The following is a 15,000-nucleotide window of genomic DNA, read 5'->3' on the forward strand; positions in this document are numbered from 1 at the left end:
GTACCAAATGCCAATCTAAAGGAGGGGCGACAGAGGAGTTAGAAGCAGAAACAGAGAGACCGAGGACGGGAGGAAAAGTGTTTCTAAGGTGGAAAACGTGATTTTTCTGTCAGGGTCAAAGTTCAGACCAGAAAAAGGCCGACGCTCTTCCAAAGACTGGGCCTCCATTAGTCTGATGACATCACCAGCGTGTCTGTCTGCTTTTAGGCTTTTTTCTTTCTATCAAGTCAGGAGATGTTGCTTAAGCACCGTAGGTTAAAGGTCACAGGCCGTGCGACAGTTGGTTAACGTTACAGAATTCACTGCTCCAGTTTCCATTTGTTCAAGCCTGCAGACGACTTTTCTCTTACAGTCGGCTTGACTTCGAAAACAAATAAATCACGACACACGGATTAGTCGATGACGTGTTTGCGGTCGAACACTGTCAGAGACAAACCTGCGAGTGCTCACACGTCTGTTACGTCTCCATAACAGTCGAGTTAGATGACAAAGACGACCCAGAGAGGAAGGATTAAAAACCAGTCTGGGATAATAAAACACGAGGAGGAGGGAGCTGAACGCTGCTGCTGCTGCAGGTTCAATGCTGGGATCAATAGAGGAGGATCTGGCTCCTCCCACCTCGTCCTCTGGGTTAAATAAGCTTGTAAACACCTACACGCTGACCTCACGCCAATCCTATCCCATCTCCCAAACTCCCGACCTTAGCCGACCGCTCGCCCGCTGCTGTGCATGTTTTAGCTGTGAGGAGACGAGCTGTCACCCAGAGGACTGGCTGATGGAGAGCGAGCACCACTCCCGTCTCCATCCGCACGCCTCCGTCCTCTCGGCTTTAATTCACGTCCAGCATGTCTCATCTATCTTTGCCTTTGCTTTGTTTACCCCTGAAAAACATTCGCTGAGGGTCATCACGCAGGATTTCCACCATGACATTAATACTAAAGAGCCGTTGAGCGTTTCATTCCAACGCTGCTCCTGCTGCAAGCACACAGTGTCCTGGCCTAGTCTGGGAAGCCCACCTGGATGAGGCTGCTTTGATACCTGAAGCTACACAAGCGTAAGGTTGCATTAAAGGGGAAGTGTACTCATATCACTGAATATTCATGCAAACTGCTGCAGTGAAACAGCGAGGAGAGTATAAGTAATCCGTGTAAGCACCGGCTCAGGCTTCAGACAGCTTTAAACTCAACTCTGATTTGCAGGAACGGGGATATCCTCAATCCTGTTAAGTCTGACATCGACATCCATTTCTGGCTCCTTGGGTTCCATAAACAAACACACCCGAGGCTCAGCTGATAGTTAGAGCTTCTCAGTGTTTCAGTGGTTCTCGTGCACCTCAGGTGTCTTTCACGTGTTTCGAGCTGCTCGTGCTTTCCTTCCTTTGGACCTCACTGCTGCCTGGTGGCCTCCTGGACCGCATTCTTAAAGTTACAGTGAAAAGCTAAAAACACAGACTCTCGAATTACAGCTGAAAGTCTGCACTTTTGTTTGATTTCAGTCCTGTGTGGTGCAGTGCAGAGACAAAACTACAAACGTGTGTGTGTCCAGCTGATTATGGACCAAACTGTGTCAAAGAATAACTTGATTGTTTCATGATTACACTAGAAACATGGATAATGTCCATAACAGCAGCACAGTGCTGAGGTAACTGTGTGAATCCATTCGGCTCCTGAAAATGTGAAGCAAACTTAAATGGGTTTGACTAGAATGCATGAATCTGGACCTCAGTAGACGCCACAGAGTAAATGAGGTCAGAGTTAGCGAGAGCAGCAGATCTATCAGGATGAAAATCAATTTGGATTCGATGCAGGAAGCAGAGCAGCCTGAAGCAACGACCTTATCGAAGGAGTGGCTCATCCTCCGGGGAGCACGAGCGCGCTCTTGTGTTTGAGCTGCAGCGTAAATCACGCACTGTCTCGTTACTTCTCACGGGAAGCTTCACCCCTGGTACACGAGCCCACCTGACCCCGGGCTGACCTCCATTGATCTGCAACCTTTTAATATATGTATGAGGTCGTAAATGTGCGCCGAGCCTTCAGGAAAAAATTGGTTTGCACTGATTTTATCGACGAATGAGAGAAGGGTTTACTGCAGGGCAGACGGCGCATCCTGCACGACTTTTAAGGTCACTGCGTAGAACATCCACGCTCATCCACCCGCCTGATCTAAAGGCACAAATTTACATCTCTGCGGCTGAATGATGACCTAATCTCTTTCCTGTCAGCTCCCCACTTGACCCTATTTGACCTCTGACCTCTTTATGGCCTGCAGGGTGTTTCTCCAGGATCTTCAGGGTGTAATTGGTTCTCTGGCCTTTGCTGTTGAACTCGATGTGACCTGTCAGACCGTCATACTCCACCTGATGACACACGGGCAAACACCAAAGAGCAGGTTAGCAGGTTAGCTAGGTGCAAAGCTAACTGAACGTTGTGCTATATTAAAGTAATAATAAGATAATATCAGTAGATGGAATACAAACGTTAGTCTACTTTGAATTCTACTCAGCTTCAATGTGAAGAATAAGAAGGAAAATAAAAGCACATCTATTTCCTGATTGATAACGACATGTAAAGAACAGCATGACGCTGCAGTGACATCACCCGCTGATGTCACCATCTTTGTGACGGGCACCTAAGGTGGTCATGTGTCATCATGAGGTAACACGCCCTGAGGCAGGGCGGCTAATTTAAGTTTAAAGAGATGAAATTACTACTGAGTTCAGCTCATCAGTGCGGTTTCTCCTGGTGGGAAAATTAACCACGCCCCCCACCCTGAAGCATGACCTGCTTTATCATCTGTTTTAGTGAAAGAGGACCTTAATGTCCGCACTCAGTAAGACCTCAAACTAGCAAACGAGCTCGTTGACTCATTAGGACGGCGCTTATGGAGGCCATAAATCAGTGAGCCGTACACTTCTTTGTACAGCCAGAGTCGCCTCCTGCTGCTCAAGCGGCACTTCCACATCAGCTTTACTATTCAGACCCAAAGGCTACAGTCATCTTTTATATACAGTCTTTGCATGGAGTGACTGCAAACCATCCTGTCAGTGCTAACCTGAGGGTGAGAGCTTCACACCCTGGACTCTCTCTCCAGTAAACTGTTAGCCGGATTAGCTGCACAGACTTGTTAGCAGCTAGATGACACTCGGCATCTTTATACGGAACAACAGACTGCGTTGGCGTTCACGTTAAGGATGCAGAAAATCTGGGAAAGATGTTTACAGCAGCTCAATGTGAAGCTTTATTACAAGCTGCACTTTAATCTGACACACACACGTTTTCATATCTTTGTGGGACATCTCATTGACATAATGCTTTCCCAAGCTGCTAACCTTAACCATCAATGAACCCCGAGCCTAACCATCACCATAACCTAAATGTAACCCTGACACTTTGAGTCTCAAACACGCCTTTAAGCTCATGGGAACTGGGATTTAGGTCCCCACACAGATATCAATACATGCTCTCACACACACACTGGAAATAGAAACTGAGACAACAGGAGAGACAGACAGTTCATCAGATCAGTGACGCTGCTGCTGCTGGTGTGTGTGTGTGTGTGTGTGTGTGTGTGTTTGCAGGAATGTGCAAATAAGTGTGAGAGATGTGCAGCCAAGCGTGCATTTTGTTCCTTAGTTTATGTGAGTTATGTGTAATCGAGTGCACATACACTATGAACGGGTGTGTGCGTGTATCTGTGTGTGTCTGTGTGTGTGTGCGTGCGCACCACTCAAGATGAATTACATCCCAAAAACAATGTGGCGAGAGAGACGGGGAGAGGGAACGCGGTCTCTGGTTGCTGCCAGGCTCAGTGCAGAGATGATGAAGTGATGCTCGGAGAGCAAGCAAAACAAATGGAGAGAGGGAGCGGCATCCTCAGAGGATGGAAAAAACAAGAAGTGGCAGACAGACAAAGACGGGGGAAGAGGAAGACAGGAATAAATCAAATGGACATGAAAATGAAAGAAGGAAGGAGGGAGGAGGCCTCCTTCCACGGGTGCAGCTCTGCAGCAGCTCGCCGTGTTAAAACCAACAAGTCCTCTAAATGCTGCAGTGCTGAACGCTCCTGCTGCGAGCTCAAATCCCTGCCAGTGTTTCCACTGAAATATGAAGTGTTTCATACCAGCAGCATCCACACCCACCTACAGCCAAGTTCACGCCTTCTACTGAGTCCCTGCCTATTTGGAAAAAACAGCTTTCAAAGCTTTTAAAAAGCTGAAATGTCAGAGACCACACGGCTGCATGGGAACCAAACCTACACCAGCACAGAGGTGAAACCAGCGTGCTGCTGTACTGGCTCATCCTCCAGTGTCTGAGCTTTTTAAACTGGAAACACTGCTGTTAGCACTTCCATCCTTTGGCCTGTTCAGTGAATGGAAGCAGAAGAAGAAGAGCTGCGCTCGCTGCTGCTGAGACGACAGTAAACTGTGAGCCCTTCATCTCTACATTACCCATAATGCCTTTCTGTGAGATGTCTGTGGGCCTCCTCTGATAATGCGTGAGGTGTGTCTGTGTGTGTTTACCATGCGCAGGTAGTTCATGAGGCTGGTGCCGTGCTGCCAGATGAGCGGGGAGGTGCAGCTCAGCGGCTTCACGCCGATCTCCTGACTGCGGTTCAGCTCTCGCACGGCGCTCACCACCACGTGAACGGCGTCGAACATCAGTGCTGACGACAGCTGAGACAGACACGGGTGAAAACATTAAAGCATGAATGGGTTCAATAACTGACACAGCAGAGCGCTCTGATGTCGCAGTGGAGGAGCTGCCTGTGTGCTCGAACTTTTCCGTCTCTGTGAGGAATAAATACGATGACTTCCATCAGCGCCGTTTTACTCTGAGAGACTAACCAGTGTCAGCTGCTTCTCCCAGCCGGACACAAATGTGTCGCTCTCAGTCCGACACTCGTGAATGATCTCTGCAGCTCGGCCTCTACGAGAACATCTTCCTAATGTGTTTCACATCTGAACCCTATGAGTGATGCACAGATCTGGACTGTCCATAACCCAACTGTATTCATGTAAATGACGAAGGGTGATGACGGAGGATGCCGGTACATCTGCACTCTGTTGGTTTTAATGCATCTGTCTGATGCACACGAGTCACAGAGTTCTGACATCACGCCGTTCAGCAGGTAGCTTGCTTGCTCATATTTTGCTTCCAAAAAGCAAAATGTTCTTGAGCAACAGTTCTTCAGCTTTCTGACGGTATTTCAAAGTTCGTCTGTCGGTCCAGTCCTGGTGCCTGACCATTTGTTTCTGTCTGTTAAGCCTCTGAAGCCTCAGAGTTCACACTGAGCTGAAGGATGAAGCTGCTCACACCAAATATTCAAACTCTGTTCTTGCCTATTATTATTCCATGTATGTTTGCATATGTTATAATGAACCTCCAGGATTCCTGCAAAATCTAAAGAAATGAATGGTGACTTAAGACTTTTGCACAGTGCTGTAGTGTGATTGAACTCCTATTAGCCATTAAGAGTACTGGGTGAAGTTAAGAGCTTAAAAGCTGAGATCAGAATAACATCAAGAACAATCTGCTGCATGTGTCCTCTCCTCCACATTCCCCACTGCAGCCCACAAAGCTGCACAAGACCAAAACTCCCAGAAACAAGAATAAAAAGCTGTGTTTGTTGGTGCTCCTACAGCTGAAGACGCCGGGGTATTGATAGCAAGAAGAGGAAAATTAAAGCGCTCCTGCTATCAGCGGCTCTCAGCGCTGGGCTCAGCAATCGACTCAGTGATCCTATCACAGTCTGACGTTCTGGTCTGTTTGGTCAGTTGTCAATCAAACTGACACTCTGAGGGAATCAGACAAATTGTACGGAGGCAGAGCGGCACAGTCTGTCAGCGGCTGATAAAGAAGACGGATGTATGACCGAGTGTGATTGGAGTTCTCTCCGAGTCGATAGTTTCAGGGCTGGATGACAATAACTAATTACAGACTGAAGAGAGACAGATAGACGAAGTGAAATCAGAGGCAGGAAGAGTGAAGAGTTCTGGTAACTCCCAGTCCCAGGTTTGCTCCGCCTCCTCCAACATGGACCATAACTTTACTGAGGAGACACCGGGCTGTAACCGACATGCCGGCACAAGTGATTCTCACACAAGTGTTTGGACTCATTATTTGTAGTTTTAGCTCTATCCTCAAAGATTCCAGATGTGACTGAAGGACAGCTTTCAGTCCAGGTGTTACTGCAGGTAAGGAAGGGTTACTGCAGGTAACGAGATGTTACTGCAGGTAAGGAGGGGTTACTGCAGGTAAGGAGGTGTTACTGCAGGTAAGGAGGGGTTACTGCAGGTAAGGAGGTGTTACTGCAGGCAACGAGGGGTTACTGCAGGTAACGAGATGTTACTGCAGGTAAGGAGGGGTTACTGCAGGTAAGGAGGTGTGACTGCAGGCAACGAGGGGTTACTGCAGGTAACGAGATGTTACTGCAGGTAAGGAGGGGTTACTGCAGGTAACGAGATGTTACTGCAGGTAAGGAGGGGTTACTGCAGGTAAGGAGGGGTTACTGCAGGTAAGGAAGGGTTACTGCAGGTAACGAGATGTTACTGCAGGTAAAGAGATGTTACTGCAGGTAAGGAGGGGTTACTGCAGGCAACGAGGGGTTACTGCAGGTAACGAGATGTTACTGCAGGTAAGGAGGTGTTACTGCAGGTAAGGAGGGGTTACTGCAGGCAACGAGGTGTTACTGCAGGTAAGGAGATGTTACTGCAGGTAAGGAGGGGTTACTGCAGGCAACGAGATGTTACTGCAGGTAAGGAGGGGTTACTGCAGGTAACGAGATGTTACTGCAGGTAAAGAGATGTTACTGCAGGTAAGGAGGGGTTACTGCAGGCAACGAGATGTTACTGCAGGTAAAGAGATGTTACTGCAGGTAAAGAGATGTTACTGCAGGTAAGGAGGGGTTACTGCAGGCAACGAGGGGTTACTGCAGGTAACGAGATGTTACTGCAGGTAAAGAGATGTTACTGCAGGTAAGGAGGGGTTACTGCAGGCAACGAGGTGTTACTGCAGGTAAGGAGATGTTACTGCAGGTAAGGAGGGGTTACTGCAGGCAACGAGATGTTACTGCAGGTAAGGAAGGGTTACTGCAGGTAACGAGATGTTACTGCAGGTAAGGAGGGGTTACTGCAGGTAACGAGATGTTACTGCAGGTAAGGAGGGGTTACTGCAGGTAACGAGATGTTACTGCAGGTAAGGAGGTGTTACTGCAGGTAAGGAGGGGTTACTGCAGGCAACGAGATGTTACTGCAGGTAAAGAGATGTTACTGCAGGTAAGGAAGGGTTACTGCAGGTAAGGAGGTGTTACTGCAGGTAAGGAGGGGTTACTGCAGGTAACGAGATGTTACTGCAGGTAAGGAGGGGTTACTGCAGGCAACGAGGGGTTACTGCAGGCAACGAGGGGTTACTGCAGGTAACGAGATGTTACTGCAGGCAACGAGATGTTACTGCAGGTAAGGAAGGGTTACTGCAGGTAAGCAGGGGTTACTGCAGGTAAGGAGGGGTTACTGCAGGTAAGGAGGGGTTACTGCAGGTAAGGAGGGGTTACTGCAGGTAAGGAGGGGTTACTGCAGGTAACGAGATGTTACTGCAGGTAAAGAGGGGTTACTGCAGGTAACGAGATGTTACTGCAGGTAAGGAGGGGTTACTGCAGGCAACGAGATGTTACTGCAGGTAAGGAGATGTTACTGCAGGCAACGAGATGTTACTGCAGGTAAAGAGATGTTACTGCAGGTAAGGAAGGGTTACTGCAGGTAACGAGATGTTACTGCAGGTAAGGAGGGGTTACTGCAGGTAACGAGATGTTACTGCAGGTAAGGAGGGGTTACTGCAGGTAAGGAGGGGTTACTGCAGGTAAGGAGGGGTTACTGCAGGTAACGAGATGTTACTGCAGGTAAGGAGGGGTTACTGCAGGCAACGAGATGTTACTGCAGGTAAAGAGATGTTACTGCAGGTAAGGAAGGGTTACTGCAGGTAAGGAGGTGTTACTGCAGGTAAGGAGGTGTTACTGCAGGTAAGGAGGGGTTACTGCAGGTAAGGAGGTGTTACTGCAGGTAAGGAGGGGTTACTGCAGGTAACGAGATGTTACTGCAGGTAAGGAGGGGTTACTGCAGGTAAGGAGGGGTTACTGCAGGTAACGAGATGTTACTGCAGGTAAGGAGGGGTTACTGCAGGTAAGGAGGGGTTACTGCAGGCAACGAGGGGTTACTGCAGGTAAGGAAGGGTTACTGCAGGTAAGCAGGTGTTACTGCAGGTAAGGAGGGGTTACTGCAGGGAAGGAGGGGTTACTGCAGGTAAGGAGGTGTTACTGCAGGTAAGGAGGGGTTACTGCAGGTAACGAGATGTTACTGCAGGTAAGGAGGGGTTACTGCAGGTAAGGAGGTGTTACTGCAGGTAAGGAGGGGTTACTGCAGGTAACGAGATGTTACTGCAGGTAAGGAGGGGTTACTGCAGGTAACGAGATGTTACTGCAGGTAAGGAGGTGTTACTGCAGGTAAGGAGGGGTTACTACAGGTAAGGAGGTGTTACTGCAGGTAAGGAGGTGTTACTGCAGGTAAGGAGGGGTTACAGCAGGTAAGGAGGGGTTACTGCAGGTAAGGAGGTGTTACTGCAGGTAAGGAGGGGTTACTGCAGGTAACGAGATGTTACTGCAGGTAAGGAGGGGTTACTGCAGGTAACGAGATGTTACTGCAGGTAAGGAGGGGTCACTGCAGGTAACGAGATGTTACTGCAGGTAAGGAGGTGTTACTGCAGGTAAGGAGGGGTTACTGCAGGCAACGAGATGTTACTGCAGGTAAAGAGATGTTACTGCAGGTAAGGAGGGGTTACTGCAGGCAACCAGATGTTACTGCAGGTAAGGAAGGGTTACTGCAGGTAACGAGATGTTACTGCAGGTAAGGAGGTGTTACTGCAGGTAAGGAGGGGTTACTACAGGTAAGGAGGGGTTACTGCAGGTAAGGAGGTGTTACTGCAGGTAAGGAGGGGTTACTGCAGGTAACGAGATGTTACTGCAGGTAAGGAGGGGTTACTGCAGGTAACGAGATGTTACTGCAGGTAAGGAGGTGTTACTGCAGGTAAGGAGGGGTTACTGCAGGTAAGGAGATGTTACTGCAGGCAACGAGATGTTACTGCAGGTAAAGAGATGTTACTGCAGGTCAGGAGGGGTTACTGCAGGCAACGAGATGTTACTGCAGGTAAGGAGGGGTTACTGCAGGTAAGGAGGGGTTACTGCAGGTAACGAGATGTTACTGCAGGTAAAGAGATGTTACTGCAGGTAAGGAGGGGTTACTACAGGTAAGGAGGTGTTACTGCAGGTAAGGAGGGGTTACTGCAGGTAAGGAAGGGTTACTGCAGGTAACGAGATGTTACTGCAGGTAACCAGGTGTTACTGCAGGTAACGAGATGTTACTGCAGGTAAAGAGATGTTACTGCAGGTAAGGAGGGGTTACTACAGGTAAGGAGGTGTTACTGCAGGTAAGGAGGTGTTACTGCAGGTAAGGAGGGGTTACTGCAGGTAACGAGATGTTACTGCAGGTAAGGAGGGGTTACTGCAGGTAAGGAGGTGTTACTGCAGGTAAGGAGGGGTTACTGCAGGTAACGAGATGTTACTGCAGGTAAGGAGGGGTTACTGCAGGTAACGAGATGTTACTGCAGGTAAGGAGGGGTTACTACAGGTAAGGAGGTGTTACTGCAGGTAAGGAGGGGTTACTGCAGGTAAGGAGGGGTTACTGCAGGCAACGAGATGTTACTGCAGGTAAAGAGATGTTACTGCAGGTAAGGAGGGGTTACTACAGGCAACGAGATGTTACTGCAGGTAAGGAGATGTTACAGCAGGCAACGAGATGTTACTGCAGGTAAGGAGGGGTTACTGCAGGCAACGAGATGTTACTGCAGGTATGGAGGGGTTACTGCAGGTAACGAGATGTTACTGCAGGCAACGAGATGTTACTGCAGGTAAGGAGGGGTTACTACAGGTAAGGAGGTGTTACTGCAGGTAAGGAGGGGTTACTGCAGGTAAGGAGGGGTTACTGCAGGTAAGGAGGGGTTACTGCAGGCAACGAGATGTTACTGCAGGTAAAGAGATGTTACTGCAGGTAAGGAGGGGTTACTGCAGGCAACGAGATGTTACTGCAGGTAAGGAGATGTTACTGCAGGCAACAAGATGTTACTGCAGGTAAAGAGATGTTACTGCAGGTAAGGAGGGGTTACTACAGGCAACGAGATGTTACTGCAGGTAAGGAGATGTTACTGCAGGCAACGAGATGTTACTGCAGGTAAGGAGGGGTTACTGCAGGCAACGAGATGTTACTGCAGGTAAGGAGGGGTTACTGCAGGTAACGAGATGTTACTGCAGGCAACGAGATGTTACTGCAGGTAAGGAGGGGTTACTACAGGTAAGGAGGTGTTACTGCAGGTAAGGAGGGGTTACTGCAGGTAAGGAGGGGTTACTACAGGTAAGGAGGGGTAACTGCAGGCAACGAGATGTTACTGCAGGTAAAGAGATGTTACTGCAGGTAAGGAGGGGTTACTGCAGGCAATGAGATGTTACTGCAGGTAAGGAGATGTTACTGCAGGCAACAAGATGTTACTGCAGGTAAAGAGATGTTACTGCAGGTAAGGAGGTGTTACTGCAGGTAAGGAGGGGTTACTACAGGTAAGGAGGTGTTACTGCAGGTAAGGAGGGGTTACTGCAGGTAAGGAGGGGTTACTGCAGGCAACGAGATGTTACTACAGGCAACGAGATGTTACTGCAGGTAAGGAGATGTTACTGCAGGCAACGAGATGTTACTGCAGGTAAGGAGGGGTTACTACAGGTAAGGAGGTGTTACTGCAGGTAAGGAGGGGTTACTGCAGGTAAGGAGGGGTTACTGCAGGTAAGGAGGGGTTACTGCAGGCAACGAGATGTTACTGCAGGTAAAGAGATGTTACTGCAGGTAAGGAGGGGTTACTACAGGCAACGAGATGTTACTGCAGGTAAGGAGATGTTACAGCAGGCAACGAGATGTTACTGCAGGTAAGGAGGGGTTACTGCAGGCAACGAGATGTTACTGCAGGTATGGAGGGGTTACTGCAGGTAACGAGATGTTACTGCAGGCAACGAGATGTTACTGCAGGTAAGGAGGGGTTACTACAGGTAAGGAGGTGTTACTGCAGGTAAGGAGGGGTTACTGCAGGTAAGGAGGGGTTACTGCAGGTAAGGAGGGGTTACTGCAGGCAACGAGATGTTACTGCAGGTAAAGAGATGTTACTGCAGGTAAGGAGGGGTTACTGCAGGCAACGAGATGTTACTGCAGGTAAGGAGATGTTACTGCAGACAACAAGATGTTACTGCAGGTAAAGAGATGTTACTGCAGGTAAGGAGGGGTTACTACAGGCAACGAGATGTTACTGCAGGTAAGGAGGGGTTACTGCAGGTAACGAGATGTTACTGCAGGCAACGAGATGTTACTGCAGGTAAGGAGGGGTTACTACAGGTAAGGAGGTGTTACTGCAGGTAAGGAGGGGTTACTGCAGGTAAGGAGGGGTTACTACAGGTAAGGAGGGGTAACTGCAGGCAACGAGATGTTACTGCAGGTAAAGAGATGTTACTGCAGGTAAGGAGGGGTTACTGCAGGCAATGAGATGTTACTGCAGGTAAGGAGATGTTACTGCAGGCAACAAGATGTTACTGCAGGTAAAGAGATGTTACTGCAGGTAAGGAGGTGTTACTGCAGGTAAGGAGGGGTTACTACAGGTAAGGAGGTGTTACTGCAGGTAAGGAGGGGTTACTGCAGGTAAGGAGGGGTTACTGCAGGCAACGAGATGTTACTACAGGCAACGAGATGTTACTGCAGGTAAGGAGATGTTACTGCAGGCAACGAGATGTTACTGCAGGTAAAGAGATATTACTGCAGGTCAGGAGGGGTTACTGCAGGTAACGAGATGTTACTGCAGGTAAGGAGTGGTTACTGCAGGTAAGGAGGGGTTACTGCAGGTAAGGAGGGGTTACTGCAGGCAACGAGATGTTACTGCAGGTAAAGAGATGTTACTGCAGGTAAGGAGGGGTTACTGCAGGCAACGAGATGTTACTGCAGGTAAGGAGGGGTTACTACAGGCAACGAGATGTTACTGCAGGTAAGGAGATGTTACTGCAGGCAACGAGATGTTACTGCAGGTAAGGAGGGGTTACTGCAGGCAACGAGATGTTACTGCAGGTAAGGAGGGGTTACTACAGGTAAGGAGGTGTTACTGCAGGTAAGGAGGGGTTACTGCATGTAAGGAGGGGTTACTGCAGGTAAGGAGGGGTTACTGCAGGCAACGAGATGTTACTGCAGGTAAAGAGATGTTACTGCAGGTAAGGAGGGGTTACTGCAGGCAACGAGATGTTACTGCAGGTAAGGAGATGTTACTGCAGGCAACAAGATGTTACTGCAGGTAAAGAGATGTTACTGCAGGTAAGGAGGTGTTACTGCAGGTAAGGAGGGGTTACTACAGGTAAGGAGGTGTTACTGCAGGTAAGGAGGGGTTACTGCAGGTAAGGAGGGGTTACTGCAGGCAACGAGATGTTACTGCAGGTAAGGAAGGGTTACTGCAGGTAACGAGATGTTACTGCAGGTAAGGAGGGGTTACTGCAGGTAACGAGATGTTACTGCAGGTAAGGAGGGGTTACTGCAGGTAAGGAGATGTTACTGCAGGTAAGGAGGGGTTACTGCAGGTAAGGAAGGGTTACTGCAGGTAACGAGATGTTACTGCAGGTCAGGAGGGGTTACTGCAGGCAACGAGATGTTACTGCAGTTAAGGAGGGGTTACTGCAGGTAAGGAAGGGTTACTGCAGGTAACGAGATGTTACTGCAGGTAACCAGGTGTTACTGCAGGTAACGAGATGTTACTGCAGGTAACCAGGTGTTACTGCAGGTAAGGTCTGAGATGCTTTTAAGTCTGATCATCCTTCCTATTGTAAATCCTGTGTTTCCATCCATGAAGGCGTTTCCTGGTTGCAGACCTGTCAGCCTCCTCCAGAGGTCCTCTGTGAAATAAATGACTCTGTGGTCTCTCAGGTCTGTTGGTGTTGCTGAGCTGCTCGGCGCGTTGCTTTGTGTTCTAATTAACTGTTAGTTCATTTCATGAATCAAGAAATGAATCGTAAGTACAGTACTACTTAAGTATAGCATAGTGACAGTGATTTGCTTTGGGCTTCCGTTTGTCTTCGTCCTGAAAACAAACCTCAGGTGTTAAATCTCACTTTGTGTCATTTCAGTTGGGAACTTTTCTTCTTTTCTAATTGTTCAGTAACATCCATAAACTTCCCAATCACAAAGTTCATCATGAAATCCATCCGGCACTTTAAGTGAATAGATATGAGCAATAACCCCGGGGATACGATGCTGTTTGCAGTGACTGAGGCAAACTCGTTGTTGTCATAACTGTTATCTTTATTAAAGCTGGCCTTATCACTCTGCTGATCTCAGAGCTGCAGATGAGACAAAGCGCTCTGATGGGACAGATTTGCCCTGATGTGTCTATTTATTATGGATCAGGGCAAAGACGCAGACACAGCGACAGATGAAGACGCTCTCCGGGCTGAACCTGCTGTAGATGACTTACTTACCTTAGCATCTCTAAATATCACACCTTGATCTGCTGATTAACACCTCTCATTATCCCAGGATCATAATTTAGCTGCTTCATTATGTCGAGCAGTGACACTGAAATATTGTGTGGCTGTGGCACAGCAAAGGGCAAGCTAACATTTCACAAACATCAGGATTTGTGCCGGCCTTTTCCCCACGTGCAAGAGAAGCTTGGTATCCAAGCAACTGTGCAGAAGTCATTAGACGGAAGCGTTTCTTCAATCTTACTCTTTACTGACTTCTTTCTTTCCTGTGTCGGGTTGGTAGTTAGCACAGAGATCTACTGTCCTCTGCACAAATGTGGGGGTCCACCTGATCCACCTGAACACCATGTAGTGAGTCAGCCTACAGCTCAGCTCCTGTAGAGGAAGACGGGGGTTCTTATCGACTGCTCCTCCAGGTCTCCAGGGTGGAACAGTTAACTATAACTATACTGGGCATGTCTCCACCTCATGGACCAGCTCAGGCTCCTCCTCTCAGGGCCAGCACATGTATTACTATCCTGCAATATTACAGCATGGCTGACCGAAGCACTGTGCTTCCAGCACACCTTACAGCCAACGCTTCCAACGCCTCTGTGATGTTGAGGCGCGCTTCACGGTGATAAATAGATCACTGATTGGCTGACTTCGTTTGCGAACATCACATATCTCAGGAAAACCAAAGAGCAGCTTGTGACACAGTGACCCACATTTGTGCAGGAGGCTGAAGGTTAGCCTGTGTACGGCGGAGACACGCTGCTCAGTAACTGTGTCAAAAGGACACCAGTCTCACTGCGTGTGAATAATGGGCACTGTTTCGAGGACCCGTGAGCAGCTCGTCGGCCTCTCTTTGTGCAAACTAAGCCTACTCACACCTTTCATCGATTCATTTCTGACTTTCTCCTTTTGCTTCTTCTCTAAAAGCTACATTTGCATTTGAACCTTTAAGCTGAATAAAGACAAGAAGTCTTTTAAGCACTGAGGATATCTTCTAACGGTTCTGATAGTGTGGCAGTAGATGAGGTGAGGTGAGACGCTCTCGGGGTCGTACTCTGTCCCGTCTCACCGCGGGTCCCGGGTACGGGCTGACGTCACAGCCCTCCCTCCAGGACAGGTTGAGGCTCCTGATGAACTCCAGGTAGAAAGGATGGCTGATGTTCAGCATGGAGAAGCCCACGATGTTTGACTGATCGTTCACCACATCGTCAAGTCGCAGGAGGGGGAAATCCTGAAGACAGAGACAGAAAGAGCGAGTGAACAGAAGAAGACACGAGCGGCCGCTGGGACGTGCAGATACCACGGAGGGGTGGAGAATCTGAAATGCAGAGGGAGAAAGAGAACAACAAAGCACAAAGAAACAAACAGCTTTAACAGCTTGATTGGAGTTTTCTTTGCCGGCTGCACAACATC

At 48.7% G+C, this 15,000-nt stretch overlaps 1 protein-coding gene across 2 annotated transcripts in view; it reads right to left on the bottom strand.

Moving 5' to 3' along the window:
- Window positions 1-15,000, bottom strand: part of LOC146548458 (glutamate receptor ionotropic, kainate 5-like) — a 216,750-nt gene that overhangs the window by 31,392 nt on the left and 170,358 nt on the right. Inside the window, exons 9-12 of one of the 2 annotated variants that reach the window (XM_085261542.1) lie at window positions 14,657-14,818; window positions 4,520-4,672; window positions 2,252-2,356; window positions 1-15 (exon numbers count right to left, since the gene is read on the bottom strand). The exon at window positions 1-15 is cut by the window's left edge and continues 93 nt beyond it. In XM_085261542.1, coding sequence (XP_085117668.1) covers window positions 1-15; window positions 2,252-2,356; window positions 4,520-4,672; window positions 14,657-14,818 — 435 coding nt within the window. Of the gene's footprint in view, window positions 16-2,251; window positions 2,357-4,519; window positions 4,673-14,641; window positions 14,819-15,000 lie in introns of both variants that reach the window. The other variant, XM_085261541.1, reaches the window with a different exon arrangement.

Source organism: Mchenga conophoros, linkage group LG22 (assembly GCF_057382185.1).
Source record: "Mchenga conophoros isolate Kocher_MC1m ecotype Shallow Benthic linkage group LG22, M_conophoros_male_GT1.1, whole genome shotgun sequence".
NCBI lineage: Eukaryota > Metazoa > Chordata > Actinopteri > Cichliformes > Cichlidae > Mchenga > Mchenga conophoros.